This window comes from Leopardus geoffroyi, chromosome B1, assembly GCF_018350155.1.
Source record: "Leopardus geoffroyi isolate Oge1 chromosome B1, O.geoffroyi_Oge1_pat1.0, whole genome shotgun sequence".
NCBI lineage: Eukaryota > Metazoa > Chordata > Mammalia > Carnivora > Felidae > Leopardus > Leopardus geoffroyi.
This window is the reverse complement of record NC_059327.1, coordinates 72,849,922-72,867,852: the sequence shown is the minus strand read 5'-3', so window position 1 is coordinate 72,867,852 and position 17,931 is coordinate 72,849,922. Positions and strand designations below refer to the sequence as shown.

Here is a 17,931-nt window from a genome sequence, read left to right as displayed (position 1 = left end):
CTTCTAGGCAGTGTATGCAAAGGTGCAGACTCATTAAAGGATCTGGTATTTCTGATACTAGTGAGAAATTCAATGCAATCCAAATGCAGTGAATGTAGATGTTGAAAAGGGACCAATTTGTGAAAGAGCTTATATGCAAAGCAAAGAAGTTTCAACTCAACCTCAAGGTAGGCTGTAAGCAGGAGTGCTTTATTTTTTAAAAGGTAACTTTGTGGAGAATGAATGAGCAAAGCAATGGTGGTAAAGGGAGAGGTTAAGAGATGGTTAAACAGCCCAAATTAGAAAAGATTAACTCAAGGGGCACATGGGTGGCTCAGTCAGTTAAGCATCAGACTTTTGATTTTGACTTATGATCTATTGGTTGTGAGATTGAGCCCTACATACAGCCTGCTTAAGATTCTTCTCTCTCTCTCTCTCTCTCCCTCTTGAAAAAAAAAAAAAGATTAACTCAAGATACCATAAGAGCATAAAAGTGCTCTAAGAGTGGCCATTTTTAGAGTAGAAAAGGGTTTGGAAGTAGATTGGACACAAGAATTAAAAAGTGAAGCTGAGAAGGAACTCAAGTTTTCTAGATTAGGAAGCTGGGGGTTAATGATGCCTCTGCTGGGACAAGAAATACAGAAGATGCAACAGGTTTTGATGAGAAGGTAATTAGTTCAATCTTTGACTAATGAGAAATATCTAACTGGAGGTGTTTGGTATGAGTTGAAGATATGGATATTAAAGGGCCAAAGTTTTAGACTAGGCTATATCATCAACCTATTGATGGTAATCGAAGCTACAGTGATTGTCAGGTCAACCAAGGAGAACATATACTCACGTAGAGAGTGAGAAAAGATGGGCTGGTTAAGACTTCTAATTGCCTACCTCAACATCTATTCTTCTGCTCCTCCTTATTAACAGAATCCTAATTTTAATTAGGATAGCCTTATATGAAGCTAACAGTCAAGGTGTCTCAGCCTCTCCTGCACCTAGGTATGTTCATGTGACAGAGCTGTGGCTGGTGAGATATAAGTAAAAGTGCTGTATGGAACATCCAGGAAAGTTCCTTAAAAGAGAGAAGGTACTCCATTTCCCTTCTGTCTTTCCTCTGTCTTTCAGATTGCCACAGGACATGGTTTGACAGGACATGAGGTAAATTTGAAGATGAAAGCCATTTGTTAGGATGATGGCTTCCTGAAGATACTTAGGAGACATATTACTATATACTTTTTTGGGAATAAGAAATAAGTTTCTGTCTTATATAAGCCACATGCATCAAACCTAATCCCAACTGATAAAAATTAGTATTAATGTTAGTGTAACAAAAAATTCCTACATTTAAGGAGTGGTTAAAGAAGGAACTGCCAGTTAAAAAGAGTGAGAGGGATTACTGGGTGGCTCAGTCAGTTGAGCTTTTGACTTCAGCTCAGGTCATGACCTCACCATTCATGGGTTCGAGCCCCTCGTCCCACTCTGTGCTGACAACTCAGAGCCTGGAGCCTGCTTTGGATTCTGTGTCTCCTTCTCTCTCTCTGCCCCTCCCCTCTTGGTCTCTGTCTCTGTCAAAAATGAATAAACATTAAAAAAATTTTTTTAAATAAAGAATAAAAACCAAAAATCAAGAGAAAAATGCAGATTGAAGAGGTAGGGTGGGGACAATAACAGCAGATGTTTAAAACATGTCAAGCAGGAGGAGGTTTGAATGTAGGATGTTAAATTTAGAACTACAAAGCCCTTGTTGACTTTAAAGAGAGAAATTCAAGAAAGCAATAACAGTGAAAACCTAGTTGGGCTTCCATCATGAATGAGAGTCAGAGGAGCTAAATTAATATTTAATTTTGGGAATAAGGGAAATAGAGCAATAAGTTAAAGGCAAAATGGAAAAGAGATGCTTGGTGTCTTTTCTTACAACTAAACTATATCTCCAATGATCCATGATTCTGTTAATATTGGCCATTGTTTATTACATTAAAAGAGGTCACCCATTCTTTGCCAATAAACTCAAAGCCTTCAAAATAAAAGAGAAATGAATGGCCTTTTGCATTCAGAGTCACTTTCATTTGGGGACCTCTGTCCATAATAGTAGGACATTCTGGAAAATAAAATACTTTCTACTCTCAACTCAAATTCTAGGCATGCATATGTGTGAGTGTAAATGGGGCAGGTATAGAGGTGACATGGAACGCCCACATCTGAAATAAATGAAACTTCTTTTAATTCTTTTTTAAAATTTTTATTTACTTTTGGGAGAGAGCAAGTGGGGGGCGGAGCACAGAGAGGGGGACAGAGGATCTGAAGCAGGCTCTGTTCTGACAGGCTGACAGCAGCAAGCCCATGTGGGGCTCGAACTTTCGAACCCTGAGATCATAACTTGAACCAAAGTTGGATGCTCAACTGACTGAACCACTCAAGTGCCCTGAAACTTCTTTTATTTCTGAAAAAAATTCTTCTCTGATTATTCTAATATTTGGAGGTGTATTTGTATCAAGGATTTTTTAAATGTTTGTTTCTTTTGAGAGAGGCAGAGAGTGAGAGAGAGAGAGAGAGAGAGAGAGAGAGAGAGAGAAAGGCAGGAAGAGAGGGAGACAGAATCTGAAGCAGGCTGCAGGCTCTGAGCTGTCAGCATAAATCCAACATAGGGCTCAAACCCACAAACTGCGAGATCATCACCTGAGCTGAAGTTGGCTCCTTAACCAACTGAGACACCCAGGCGCCCCAGGGATTTTTAATTGCATGTAAGAAAATGCAAGAAGTCTGGGGCTTCATATGTGACTCATTTGCAAGCCACTGTGTTCATCTTCTGTCTGCCCTCCAGGCTCTGGCCCCTGTTCCTAGACTGTCTGCCTGCTTGCTTCCTTCTTTCTTTTCTTCTTCTTCTTCTTCTTCTTCTTCTTCTTCTTCTTCTTCTTTCTAGGATAAAGGAAGCTGTTACACTGGGGTAGAAACTGTGCAAATGAAAGCGATGTGCCAGGGGCCCAGGGTGCTAGGAATATTTTAATACCTTTTCAAGTGTAAATGGAAACTACTCACTAGAAAGAAATTTGAGTTAAAAATTGGGGGCTGGAGGGTTACCTGGGTGGCTCAGTCGGTTAAGCAAGGTTAAGCAACTGACTCTTGATCTCAGCTTAGATCATGATCTCACAGGTTGTGAGGTTTGGGAGATGGAGCCCTGCATCGGGCTCTGTCTGCACTGCCTACTTGGGATTCTCTCTCCCTCTCTCTCTCTCTGCCCTTCCTCTGCTCGTGTTTGCATGATTTCTTTCTTTCTCAAAATAAATAAACAAACATTAAAAAAAAAAACTGGGGACAGGAGCCAAGTCTGCGAAGAACAATGATAAAACTGACATCAAATAAAATACTGGCCAATGTACATATATTGAGTTTATGAATTCAACATATAGTAATAGTATTTTTTGAATACTTTGTAAGTATTGAAAGGATTTTAAATGCATTTTTTTCATGCCATGTGTTTTTGAAAGAAATCTGTTAGACTCTGGGGAAAAAATTAAGTATGCATTATGGTCTTCATTGAAAGGCTAAAAAAACAGATTTCTATTTCTGTTAGGAAAAAATGCTTCTCCTCTCTTCCTGGATTTGCTTGCTAACAGAGATGATGAACATACTTCATAATTTGTAAGTTCCTCTACAAAGTGCAGCCATTGTTTAATTCAGTGATTTGTAACTTAAAGTATCGGTTTCAACCTATTCATACCAAATGGATGAAATAACTTTGTTACTTTACAATGGCCCTTGAATGGTGTGGGAGAGGAGTTCTCAAAACAACACCCTTAAGCGTTGCAGAGAGGAGCATCCATCTGACCCCTTCTTCATGATGTATTGAATGTTCCTTGGTGTATCCTGACAGAAATGTTAAAACCCACAGAGCTACTTTAAGGATAAAAAAACTCATATAACTTTATTTTTTTAAGTAGTAAAATGTCTCAGTTACATTTGGATACAGTACAAAGAGTAATAAAATAGCACCTGTGAATTTTTTAATAGATTGTAAAGAATCTTGACTCCTTTATCTTCCTTACTCTTTCTCCACTTCACTAAACAAAGAAAACAGATTACTCTCACTTCTGCTCCGAGTGGGTCACCAGGGGCCTGATTTTCATGCGAACAGCCCTGAGGGAATAATCTGCACCTCTGAAGGGAACCCAGACCACTCCATTCTCAATCTCATAAGGACTGTTGTTCCTTGGGTCATAGGAGCCCCCAGGGTAGTAGATGCCATTGAGATTGGCTGCTTGGCAACTGTTGTACCACCAACCTCCTCCGTAGACTTCTGCGCAGTTCTCTTCCCACAGGTCTGCATCCCTGTCATAGGTGCTGAACTGCATGCCAGCATGAGAAGTATACTCTGTTCCTTCCTCTACGGAACCCTCAATCAGAGCATCGCCTGCTGTGCCCTCATAGGAGGAGACCTGCAGGGGATAGCCTTCTGCCTCAGAGCCTACCCTCAAGTGATATTCTGCATAAGCCAGATTCCCAGCCCAGTCCTCTAATTCAACCCGAAGGACAGAGCCCCTTAGGGTCAGTAAGTGGAGGTATTCATTGCCTAGCCAGAATTCTCCTTCCCCCTTGTCATCCAGACTGCCGAAACCTCTCTTGTAGTCTTGCCAGGTCCGGTTAAAATTCAGTGATCCATCCATTCTTTGCTGGATCAAAAGCCATCCTCCCAAACTGGTCTCTTGATCACAATAAACAGAAAAAATCTTACTGGATCCGGGTAGCTTGATATTGAAAATACCACTTTGGGCACCTGCAGGATGTGTTTGGAGGACATCATCACAGTCTAAAAAAAAAATTAAGCTGGTTGGAAGAAGTTACTCTCATTTAACTTTACAAAGATAGGCATGGCCCAGATTAAATGAAGGCAGATACTGGCTTCCTTTTCCTTCCTTCCTTCCTTCCTTCCTTCCTTCCTTCCTTCCTTCCTTCCTTCCTTCCCTCCCTCCCTCCCTCCTACATTCCCTCCAGGGGGAAAGGATGCACCTACACTGAGATGGAGATTAAGCAAGTAAGCGACATTTATACCTACAAATTGCAAGGGAGATGTTCCTCAATGGATTTGAAATTTTACTTGCCTGTACTGATAATAGCAAGTAACCAGCAACGATATCTAAGCATCATTTAGTGCTAATATAACTTGTTTTTAACCTGACCTTAATGTCAACTGAGACACACACTTAAAATATGATTAATAAATTGGGTGACAATTCCAACAGCACACATTTTGAATGGTGAAAGAATTCGGCTAAAGAAATTTAAAATCGAGTTTCAGAGGGATTCATTCATTCATTTAACATGTTATTTATTGAGTGATGACTCTCAGCACTGTTAGGCATTTGGGAATACAGAGATGAATAAGATAGATAAAGTCCCCACCCTCCTGGAACTTACAGTCTAGTGCCAAAAAATAAAAATAAAAACAAAAAAACAAAAGGTGTCATTTCTATAAGGTGTAATAGAGGGCTAGGGAAGAAGTTCAAGGTGCTATGGGAGGCACTGCGGGAATAGCGAATTTAGTCTAGGGGGTCAGGGAAGGCTTCCCCAAAGGAGAAGTGTGGATACCTCTGGCAGGGCGAGCTCTAGCATGGCCTCTTTTGGTGGTATATGCTCCTCTGACTTCGTGTTCCGCTTCACTTCCGGCCTCACCTGCCACTTTAAAGCTCTTGCTTTCAAATGTGGAGTCTCCTCTGTTGTAAGTCTTACTAGTGGTTACCAACTGTTTGCTGTGAGTTGAAGTTTTACCACTGGAAGGGAGCTCGTGTTCCCCTAAGTGTGTGAATATGTCAGATTCCGAGCCCATAGACTGGGTCTTACTTTCAAACTCTCTTAACGTAGGTGTGAGTAGACTCGAAAATTTGCTTCCAGTTGAGGCAGATTCAAAGAAACTTGCCAAGTCAGGGTGTCTAGAATGGAGATCCCCTAGGCTACCAGAAAAAGCATGGGAGAAGTCACAATCAGAACCATCTTCGGAGTTTACCACTTCTTTGATCACTTCTTTGCGACCATCAGGACCTATAACTGTCTTAGTGACAGTTTTAGAGCATGCACGATGAGTGGTGGTCGTGCTACCAGAGGCGACCTTCTCATTACCAAAAGGAAGCTCTTTATCTCCTTTAAAAGTGACCAGTTTGCCCGTGTGGTACTCTTTCTTTGTCCCTGGAGATACACTTCCTGACACCTCTTCAAACGTGCCCCACTCTTGCTTGGTAGGCCTGGTGTCCCCATGCCCTAAGCTATCTGGCCTAAAACTTCCAGGCTGAGGAGTTCCAGAGCTCCAAGAGCCGCCACTGCCAGTTCCAGTGCTCCAAGAGCTGGCACTCTCCGTGTTCCAAGTACCCGCACTGCTAACTCCAGAGCTGCCGGCGTTCCAGGTGCTGCCACTGCCAGGTCCGGAGCTCCCGGGGTTCCAAGCGCCTGAGCTTCCAGGTACGGAGCTTCCAGGTCCAGAGCTCCCAGGGTTCCAAGCGCCCGAGCTTCCAGGTCCAGAGCTTCCAGGTCCAGAGCTCCCAGGGTTCCAAGCGCCCGAGCTTCCAGGTCCAGAGCTCCCAGGGTTCCAAGCACCCGAGCTTCCAGGTCCGGAGCTCCCAGGGTTCCAAGTGCCAGAACTTCCAGGTGTGGAGCTCCCAGGATTCCTAGGGCTTTCAGGCACTGATCCCGTTCCATGCGATACAGAGTCTCCTGGGGCATTCCCATCTGTACCAGACCTCTCTAACGTTATTTTCATCTGCTGCGTTTCCATGAGTGCCTTCCATTCTGCAGGGGCCTTCTGAAGCTGGTGCTTGTACTCCCCAGGAATCATATCTGGAGCTGTGCGCATTTTCAGCTGTGGTAAATATTGCGTATCTCTAGAGGGAAGTAAGTCTTTGGCAATGACTTGTTCAAGTTGCTTCTGCTGATCTTCGTAGTACTTTAGATCTGTCCTACGTTCTAAAGCCCTACTGCACGACCCTTGGCAAGATCGGATCTTAATATCAATGTCCACCTAGAGAGAGGGGAAGAAAGATAAAAAAAAACAGGCAGATATAAATAAGGAAAATTATGTCTATTGAATTCTTCGCATTTAATTTATTTTTTGAAAACTGGTTTCATTTCTTTACTTGGAGACCTACCAATCAATTCTGTTTTTCATTTATGTCATACCCTCAGTGGAAGAGATGTGGGTATTGTAAGGTTTGCCTGGATAAGCAACAGGAGCTATTTGGATTCATCTTAGTCTTAAAATAGATAAAGAATAAGGTACTATTCCCTCTGAAAGGAAACACTAATGAATTGAGCCTCAGTGAGACTCAGATTGAAGATTCAGAGGCACAGTGGTGTCAGAGCTTTGCAACAAGACAGGCAGGGATTTAATATTTGCTTTTGAAATTTACTGTCAATGTATCCTTGGAAAATGTACTTAATATCACTGAGCTTTTTTTTTTTTTTTCATCTGTAGAGTGGGGAAATAATACCTACTTCATAGTCGGATAATGGATATAACACCTTGCTCTACATACAGTAGACATTCAATGAATTTGCTTCCTGCTGTTCAAAAACAAGGAAATTCTGGTGGCAGAGCCACAAAGTTACTCACCTCCAGTCGTTTCATATCTATCAGTTGATCCCTGACATTTTTCTGCAGAAGTTGGATATGCTGTACTTGTTCCAAGACTTTGCGCTTCAGGATCTCAATTCTGCTTCTCAGATCTTCTGACACTTGGCTAAATGTATTATCATTGTCTGAAAAAAGAAAATATGGATGTTGAAGAATCTGCCAAGTGCTTTGCTTATAATAGCCAGTAAAGAAGGAAACTTGCTTATAAATATCCTCCCCTTTTAACAATAATTTGTTCCCTGGACATTTTATTTGCGAGTTCCAAATCTGTTAGGCATTTTTGGACAATGTTATGTCCTTTAGTCATCCATGGCTGTCAGTTAAGATGCCCTACTAGCAGTTAGTTATTCAAATAGATGCAGAAGAAAAAATTTGGAATTTTAAAGATGTCATTAGGAGATTAAATAGTTTGATCACATTTCAATTATTTCGTCATATCCTTAGCCAAGAGACTTAAACATATTCATGGATTTTCTTACTGAGAAGTTTTTCTTCCAACCTATCCATTTGAAATTGTTCCTAAGCTTTTTTATTTACTTATTTATTATTATTTTTTTTAGGTCAACATGATCATTCACTTGCCATTATTGTGGTTGCACCATTGGCATTAAATTAGTTAAGTGTCTTCTAAAGATATAGAGAATTACAGCAAGGCTTCAGTAACTGGAGCCTCAGTAAACTTGCTTCCCATGCCCAGAGGAAATCGAGTGTTTCCTAGTCCTAAGGCTTAGTCATAGTCCTATGAGAAAGAACATGGCTCTATATTTTGAATTAACCAAACCAAACCAAACAAAACATAAAGAGCTTGGTGGAGTCTGTGGATTGAACTCCTAACTCCATCACATGATAGCTTTGTGTCTTTGGTTGAGTCTCATGATCTGTTTCCTCCTCTGTAAGATAGAAACAAAAATATCTACTCAAAAGGTTGTGCTCATCTTATTTTCAGTATATACTCTTAAAAAAGAGCACACTTAAAGTCTACTCTTCACTACCAAATTCTGACTTTGTGACTTTAAACAATTCTAAGCTAACCTTTTTTATGTTATAAAAATAACAAAAAGAAGCCCCTCCTTAAAATTTAGGAATATCATAAAGACACGTATTTCTATCTTAAGTACTTTGGGATAAAATTGAAGTTGCTATAAGGAGACAGAATATTTATTTAGGGCTATTGTTGTTTTGTTGTGTGCTATAAAGTGAAAGCACCAAATCTGTAATGCTTACTGTTACCGGTGGCAAAATCCCCTCTCACAAGTTCCATTACATTCCCTGTCAGTAAACTAGAGTCCTTATTGTTCTTCTGATAATCAAATAGTGAATTTTTGAGCTTATTAATTCTGTTCGTAAAATCTTGATTGACTTCATCGATTAACCCTTTCATCCTGCAGCCAGAAGGGCATTTGTAGTTCTGGAAGTGAAGAGAAAAAAATTACATTAAGGGTCTGTATCTTGGATCCAGTATAATTTTGAAGGTTTCCATGCAGCCCCCATTGCTCCCCCCGCCCCCCACCCCAATATCTTTAGATCATCTATTGACTTAAAAGTAGTTTAAGAGGACTAGTCATAGGTTGTAGAGAAATACTGGAATGAGGGTTCACTTAACCATAAAATAGCCACCAGAAAATCTTGAGGCCTGAACATGCAACTAAAATCCAATCTGTTAATCCCACTAATGACCCAGAGTTTGAGAGGTAATTTAAATAGTGCTTTCAGAGTGAAGTTGCTTTCCATTTGTCTTCTTTAATTTGGCATGTAATGAGCTATTAGATTATTTCCCACTGGAAAAGTTTTCTGGGACCTACTGGGCCAGCCTGTGCACAATTCTAGCACCACAGGGAAATATTCTCCCACTCCCTATGCCAACTGCTCACCCAGTCTTCATCAGAGCAGAAGGGCCAGTCTGTCTCTTTGCACACAGAGTGATGTCCTTCCACAATTCTTGGGCCACGCACACCTCCTCCTTCAGCTATAAATTCACCTTCCTGGACATTTCCAGTCTTTAAGGATTCATTCATACACACAAAAGAGAACAACATTAGGCAGATAGGAGAAGACACCAACATGCCTGTAAATCCCAATTAGGGGGAAGGTTCTTACAGAGATTAAGAACACCAGTTTGGGGCATCTGCAAGCTTCAGAAATCAAGCTTTCTTCGATTTTGACCGAAAACCCTAATACCCATTTCATGGAGTTGCAGGAATTAAAGGAGATAAGGTGAAGACATTTTTTAACTGTGTTTGAGACAAAACAAGCATTTAATAAATGGTAGGAGTTTTAAAGGATTTATTATGTAAGGAAAATTATTTGAATCTACAAAATTAGTTAAAATTTACATTTTCATTATGAGTAATGTCTACAGATAGAAAGGTAATTGAAAAATTCAGAGTTCTTTATCCTGTAATTTCTGTTTCAGTAGGAAAAAAACAAACTATCTTAGCTTAGTGTCTCCTTCAAGTTTCTACTTTGACCCTATGGGTCTATTATTTGAGCAAGTACATACCAAAGATGCAAAGACGGCCAATTCAGACTTGGAAATGTTTTTTAGGTTATCCACTCATGTAATAAAATTTCCTTTTTATTTGTAAAGAAAAAGAGTAGACTGAAAACAAAAATAATGGTCCATAGCTGACTTTTTGAATACCTTCTAATTAGAAATATAGATTTCTAAAAATTTTCTATTGTGACCTATGAGATAAAATAGGACATAAAAATATTCTTCCAGGGGCGCCTGGGTAGTTCAGTTGGTTAACTGACCGACTTGGGCTCAGGTCATGATCTTGCAGTTTGTGAGTTCGAGCCCCGCGTCGGGCTCTGTGCTGACAGCTCAGAGCCTGGAGCCTGTTTCGGATTCTGTGTCTCCCCCTGTCTCTGCCCCTCTCCTGCTCATGCTCTGTGTCTCTCTGTCTGTCAATAATAAGTAAACATTTAAAAAAAAAATATTCTTCCAACAGGACTTTGTATCAGTTGACATGGGTTTTAAGTTTCAACTATGTTTATTTTGTATCACCAACTTACAAGGATTTTGCTATAACTATTTTAATCTCAGATAGTTTATTCTTTTTTTTTTTTTTTAAATTAATCTCTACACCCAACCCTGATATCAAGAGACACATGCTCTGCCTACTGAGCCAACCAGGTGGCCCAGAGATAGTTTATTCTTATAATTAGTTAATATTTGCTGTCTCATTTAAAAAATACTCTAATAATAATGATAATAATTCAAGCAATCAAGGACAGTTTATATTAAGGAACAAGTATAATCTCTTTGTTTAAGAAATAAAATTATAAATTCAAACATACTTCAAAATAAAATGGTACAACAATAAAAACAGGCAAAAATTAAGTATTTATGCCAATAGGTAAAAATAACCAAAAACGTATGCATTATCCGAAATAACCATGTTCGCAAATGAGGTTAGTCTTATTTTCCATAAAATTTTTTACTTATTAGTTTACTATAAGGAAGAGAATTAAGTTAGAATCCCTCTTTAGTTTTTTCTACTCTGGTAACAGGATATGAGTGGTGAAGAGAAAGAAATAAATTGGAATAATTCATAGCCTGAAAGTAACAAAGTGTCTTAAACACATTTGTCACGTTTTTATGAGACCAAAGTGTTTCAAAAGCTTATAAATTGAAGTCTTCTGTTCTATAGATCTCTGGAGTCAAACTTTAGAAATTATTGCAATATTTAATAACTATTTTAAAAGATTGCTTCCCAAAAAGCATCTTGCCTTCTCAGTTACTCTCTTCTGATTTTGCTATGTCATATGTTTTCAAAGACAACTAATTTGCTTTTCTTTTTTTCTCAAGAAACATAAAAACCACCTTTCAGAAAAACTATATTAAACCACTGTTCTGCTTATTATGGACAAATAGCAATAAATTAACAATTAGGTTTTAAAAACTCTTATCAGAGGAATGTTTTGTTCTGTTAACTAGCATTAACTATCCTAAGTCTTTATTGGAACAAAGATGGCAAAGATTTCTTCCCTTCAAACAAACAATGTTGTAAGACTGTGTTTTACAGATGCTAGAGTTTCCCCTATGAATTTCTGTACTTTGGTCCAGCTAAGCCTCCCTCTTACTCTTGAGGTCTCCGGCTCATCTAGGAACTTGCCTCCATGGCCTAAAACTGATAAAGCTAACAGTGTGTTAGCATACATAAGCGTGCTAGGACACACAGTGTGTGAGGACATACATAAGGCTGACTTACACCTGCAAGTTCTTTGTGGAATAAACACCAGAGAGAAAACAAGAAGAGAAAATAAAGGTGACCATACCCAGACTGTGCCCACCACACTCAGGGCCAGGCAAAAGATCTTCAGGGAAAACATCTTTTCTAAGGGTGGGGCTGAGTCTTGAGGAGCACTCCCGCTGAAAGAAAGGAGGATAGCTTCCACTCCTAGTTCCCATCGTATTTAAATCAGCAAGGAGGCCTGATTAATCATTATCTTCGTCCTGTTTAGACAGTCGATATGCACTCCTACATCCCTTGCTCCTTCTCTAAGGTTGGTGTCCTAGAAGTTGTTGCTCAATTCTCCCAAGCTTGTTTGCTTTTGATAAGTTGTTGCCAAGGTAGAAGCAATTCCAGGATGATCTCACATTCCAGGAACAGGATGACTTCAGAAATGCAAAAGGAAACATAGGAAGCCGTACCTCTATACTTGAGACTTGAAAAAGTACGGAGAGTGGCTGAGGCAGACTAGCAGTAGCCTGTTGTGAACAGAGTTGGCAAATGATTATTTCGCTTTATGTAGGAAATATGGTTGGATGATCTGACTTTTAAAAAATTACTTTGGTGACAGGCTGTCCCTGAAGTCCTTCTGTAAGTTACCTTGAACAGATTAGTTTCCTCCATCGAAAATGGTTAAGACAGTAGCCCCTGAAACCAAACATCTTAGGTCCATAATCTCAGTTACACCATTTCCCAGCTCTGTGCTTTTGGACAAATTACATGTTTTTATGAAGAATAAATGAGTTAATCCTTGTAAAGCCCTCAGAGCAGTGATTGCCACACAGTAAGTACTGGGTAAATGTTAACAATTATTGAAGAACATAAAGTGCATGAAAAATATCATTTCCTTTCTGTGTCTATTCCTTTGGACCTGCCAGTTTACTTTCCCTGCTCTTCTTCTTCATGTGAAAGTTTTCCGTGGCCAGTTTTAGCAAGCAAAAAAAAACAGGATACCCAGTTAAATTTGAATTTCAGATAAACAACAAATGCGTTTTAAGGTAAGTGTGTCCTGTGCAATATTTAGGATGTGTTTATACAAAAAAAAAAGTTTGTTGTTTATCAGAAATACATATTTAACTGAGCATCCTGTCATTTGTCTGATAAGCCTACCTTGCCTCAAATTGTGCTTCCTATGTGAAGTCAATTCTGATAATAGTAATAGTTAATATTTATTGAGCGTTTGCTAAGTGCCAGGCACTGTGCTAGAAAACACTTTACAGTGTACCTGATTTCATCTCTCCAATTGAAAGCAATTTCTTGGGGTGCCTGGGTGGCTCAGTCAGTTGAATATCCGACTCTTGGTTTCAGCTCAGGTCATGATCTCACAGTTCATGGGATTGAGCCCCTTGGGTTCAAAAGAAAATTAAGGGAAATTATAAACTACTCAGATTGTGGGTAGATCTTAACATAGAGTTGAATGAAAAAAATAATAAATACAATGAAGACCTTAGCAGTGTTCCTCTTTTTTTTTTTTTGTTTTTTTTTAATTAATTAATTTATTTTTTATAAACTTAAAAAAAAAAAGAAATCTACTCATGAGAACATTAAAAAAAAAAAAAAAAGCAATCTCTTGTTCTTCCATAGTGCAATACTTAGAGGGGACCCTAGAGTCCCATCCAGATTTTGGAAGGCAGTGATTCTATGGAATGTTGTACTCGTAGGCAATGACTGAACTGGCAAAATGCCAGGCATGGATAGAAGCTGGAGGCTTGACCTCTTTAGATGATTTTGTGTGCTTATTGAAAGTGTTCCACTTGGGAGGTGCGCATAGTCTATGGAAGAGAACACCCTGGTGGGCTTCAGGTGACTTAGTTGAACACAACCTAATTGAAAGTAAGTTAAGAGAAAACAGTCTGACTGAATGCCACTGCTCTGGGCCACATCAGGGCGTTTCCAAGGCACCACCTTTAGCTTTTAGCCTTGCTGTTCCACAGTTCCCTCAAGTATCTGCACATCCAGGGCTCTTCTCAGATGACGCCTTCTCAGAGAGACCTTCTTTAGCTAACACAAAGAGCAGCCATACCATTAACCCAGTTTTGTTTTACTTCGTAATATTTTATCACTACAGGATAATGTATATTTGGGAAGCTATTTGTCTGTCTCTCCTTCGCACTAAGCTTCATGAGGCCAAGGCACACTGCCTAGTGCAAGGTCTGGTGGAGAGTAAATACTAGTAAGTATTTGTTAGAGGAATGGAAGGCTGTCACAGTGGCAGCACAGTATGGCGGAAGAATAATGGCCTTTGCAGAGAGTGAGATCTGGATTCTAGCTAAGTGACATGGACAAACTAAATTCTCTAAGCAGTTTACTTATCTGTAAGATGGGGATGGCAATATTTATATTGCAGAGTTGTTTTGAAGATTATATAACATGGCATATATATAACATGTTGGATGTACACAGTAGGAGTCCCAGAAATGGTAGCTTTTATTGTTCCTAGAATGTCCTAGTGCCACAGAATTGAAAGTTCCCGTGTTGTCTCTCCAGTACCAGAATTCCATAACCAGGCCCTTTTGTAGGACTGCAGGACTGGGCACCAACCACGCTGGGCCCTCCACCCATGTATTATAACCTACAGAGAAGCAGGTTTTGCTTCACCAGGAAGCCATGCAGACAAACAGACAACAAATAATACAAGGAGTACCATTTTTTTTTAAATTTTTTTAATGTTTATTTTTGAGAGAAAGAGAGAGAGAGACAGACAGACAGAATGTGAATGGGGGGGTGGGGAGGCAGAGAGAGAGGGAGACACAGAATCTAAAGCAGGCTCCAGGCTCTGAGCCTGATGTGGGGCTAGAACCCACAAACTGTGAGATCATGACCTGAGCTGAAGTTGGATACTTAACCGACTGAGCCACCCAGGCATCCCAAGGAGTACCATTTTTTAAAAGCATGTGACAATAAGGATGTCTTTACAAGTATATAAATTGTGGGCAAAATCTGAGAAATTTCATTTCTTAAGCCATAACTTCTATAGTATTGTATTTTTCCCAGAGATGACTATATCCTAATTTTTTAACACCAATGAGAGGGATTATTTATCCTCTTGAAATTAATATTATATTCCACAAATTACAATTATTTAATTGCAGGGATTCATATATTTGCTATCCTGTAACATCTGGCAGGCCTGGAATGGTATATAATGTATGTAAAAAGAATAGAAATTCTACAGCTGTCATTATGCTTCAGGGCTTTTATTTTTTAACGTTTTTTGGTAAAATTTATTTTTGAGAGAGAGAAAGAGAGCATGAGTGGGAAGGGGCAGAGAGAGAGGGAGACACAGAATTCGAAGAAGGCTTCAGGCTCTGAGCTATCAAAACTTATGCATGAAGAGTAACATATATAGCCATTGTGTAAACATAACAAGTACAAACCAAACAAAACAAGACAAATCCTCAGCTTTCTTTTGAGTGAGATATTCGTCCTCCCCTGGGCTATATCCCAGGGAAGTAAGAGAACATCTCTTTCTTTACGCATTTATTCTACGTGTATTGAATTCTCAAAGCAGTTCACTTATTCCTTCATTTGTTTAACTGTAATAACCATTTACTGCATGCCTACTACTTGTCAGCCCTGCATGCTGTGTTCTTGAAATAGAAAGGCAAATGACGTGTGTATAGTTTTGTACCTAAAATCAGTGAGGAAATCAATATGTAGCTAAGAAGTTAAGCCATATAAAATTGCCATTTTTGTAGGTCCAAATGATAAATATGTGCAGTTTCCCATGGTTTAACCTAATACAACACGAAAGGAAAAATTCTGTGATGTGTATTCAAAGTACTGTTAAAATACAGAGCAGAGAATCATCTCTGCATTACTTTCTGTTACATTTTGTATAAATGTTCCTTAAGATATCTGGTTTAATTCAGGTCTAAAAATTCAAGATGCTTCTGAAAAATATTCGCTATGTCTTCTAGCATAAATCTGTATGAATCTGTGTGCACTTATTATTGTCCTAATAACCAGAAGACAATATTGCTTTGACAGGACATATTTTATCAAAACAATATTAAATGCACAGTGAGAAAGTACTAAAATTAATTTCTAAAATTTGAAATCCTTGGATTGTAAAAATTTAGGCAATTCTGGTACTTCACAATACTCTTTCGGGTCCTCTGCCTCAGGTTTTACAGCAGTGACTAATCTATAAAGGAGTCACTGGAAAACACTGGCAAGGCTGCTTAGCTTTGTGTATCTGATCTTCTCTCTTTGTCTCCTGCATTTCAGGGCTGTTGCAAAAGTTTGTCTTTAACCAAGCTGTTTACTGTGAAAGGTGAATGAGTTGTTGATGATAACATGTAGGAGTGACTAATGGCACTTTTACTTTTGGAACTTATCAGTACCCTGATGGTCCCAAATAGTTTCCCTAGCAATTATAGCTCTAGAGAAAAGATGGGGATTTCCTTAAACACACAGAAATGATTCTGAACTGGATTTATAAAATGGAGGAGGGGGCAGGGGAAGAGCTTTCCTTGATCTTTGATTCTGTCACACTGCCTTTCTCTTTAATCTACTTAGCCAGGAAAGAAATCTACTTTATTTGTTAAAATTGAACTGTTTCCAGATTAATAGCCATGTAATTGAATAGTTTCTTGGTATTTTTGAACGTAATTTTATAACGTTCCAATAATAGATTAATAATTCTCTCTTTGTTATGTTCTAATGCATTATTCTCACAGTCTTCTGCTTAAGTACTTTTAATCAAGTTTCCACTAAAGTAGTTCGGAGTGTGTGTATGTGTGACACGTGTGTATGTGTGAGTGAAGCAGAGAGGGAGGAAGAAAGAGAGTGAGAAGAAAAGAGGGAGGAAGGGAGGGGAAGGGAGAAGGATGAGTGAAAATGAGGCCCCTGAATTTTTCCCATTGCTTTACTTCTTCTCATTTTTTGACTGTGTTTATCAATTAAATAATTCATTTTCAAGATAAATTAATTTTACTTATGATGTGCTTTAGTAAATTTTACTGGATGTATCAAATTGTTTGCCTTGAACATGCATTAAAGTATATAAATACTATTTTTGAAAAGTTAAACCATTATACAAATGAATAATCAATTGATGTGTTAATATCACCAACATGGTTTCATCCTAATGTCATACACCTTAAATCCATTAAATTTGGCACACTTCTCTGCCGATTTCACTGTGGTTCTGTTAGAGATTAGCAAACAAGATGTATCAGTTGGTACTGATTTAATAATGATCTATTGAGATCTGGGGAAATAGCATTTGTAAGGAACTTAGATGTTCCATAGCAAGAAATTATATGAAAAGTATGAGTAAATTTAATTATCAAGATCAATTTAATTCTTGGTGATTCCTATTGGAACCTATTTTAAATGGGTCTTTTCTACAGTAAAACCAAGGCAATTTGAAGAACGCATTTGGGTAAATTTTTGCTTAGATAAAATTAAACAAAAAATTACTGAGAATAACAGCAGAGAAACTCGAGGTGGAGAACAGTTTACAAAATACTACCAGTATACCAGAATATACTCCTCTAAACAGTCGATGTCATGAAATACAAGGACAAACTAAGAAATGCTTACAAAAGTTGACTAAAAAGTGGCAACTAAATGTAATGTTGTATCCTAGCTAGGATCCTGGAACAGAAATAAAGACGTTAGTGTAAAAACTGGTGGAACAGAGGGGCACCTGGATGGCTCAGTGAGTTAAGTGTCTGACTTCAGCTCAGGTCATGATCTCCTGGTCTATGAGCTTGAGCCCCTGGTCAGGCTCTGTGCTGACAGCTCAGAGCCTGGAGCCTGCTGCAGATTCTGTGTCTCCCTCTCTTTCTCTGCCTTACACTCTGTCTCTGTCTCTCAATGTTTATAAAAATAAACATAAAAAAAATTTATAAAAAAACTGGTGGAACAGAATAAATAGCGTGTGCCAGGTAGGGAATAAGAACTACTAGAGTTGGTTTCTTAGTTTTGACAAATGAATCATGGTAATGTCCGATGTTAGCGTTACAGGAAACTGGGTGACAGGTACAGGGGACTGTCTGTAGTATCTTTGTAACTTTCCTGCAAAAAAATTACAAAATAAAATTATAAAATTTATAAAAGTTATTAAAAAAGAAAAACATTGCTAAAAAATAACAG

The 17,931-nt window shown here is 38.8% G+C and overlaps 1 protein-coding gene across 1 annotated transcript; it reads right to left on the bottom strand.

Annotated features, from left to right (window-relative positions):
• Positions 1-3,871: 3,871 nt before the first annotated feature.
• On the bottom strand, positions 3,872-12,006 carry FGA (fibrinogen alpha chain). Its single transcript, XM_045465099.1, has 6 exons — positions 11,873-12,006; positions 9,463-9,588; positions 8,816-8,999; positions 7,571-7,716; positions 5,560-6,979; positions 3,872-4,780 (listed from the first exon to the last, which is right to left on the bottom strand). Exons 1-6 carry the CDS (start codon positions 11,924-11,926, stop codon positions 4,059-4,061), a joined length of 2,652 nt encoding a protein of 883 aa, XP_045321055.1. The 5' UTR covers positions 11,927-12,006; the 3' UTR covers positions 3,872-4,058.
• Between the last annotated feature and the right edge of the window lie 5,925 nt (positions 12,007-17,931).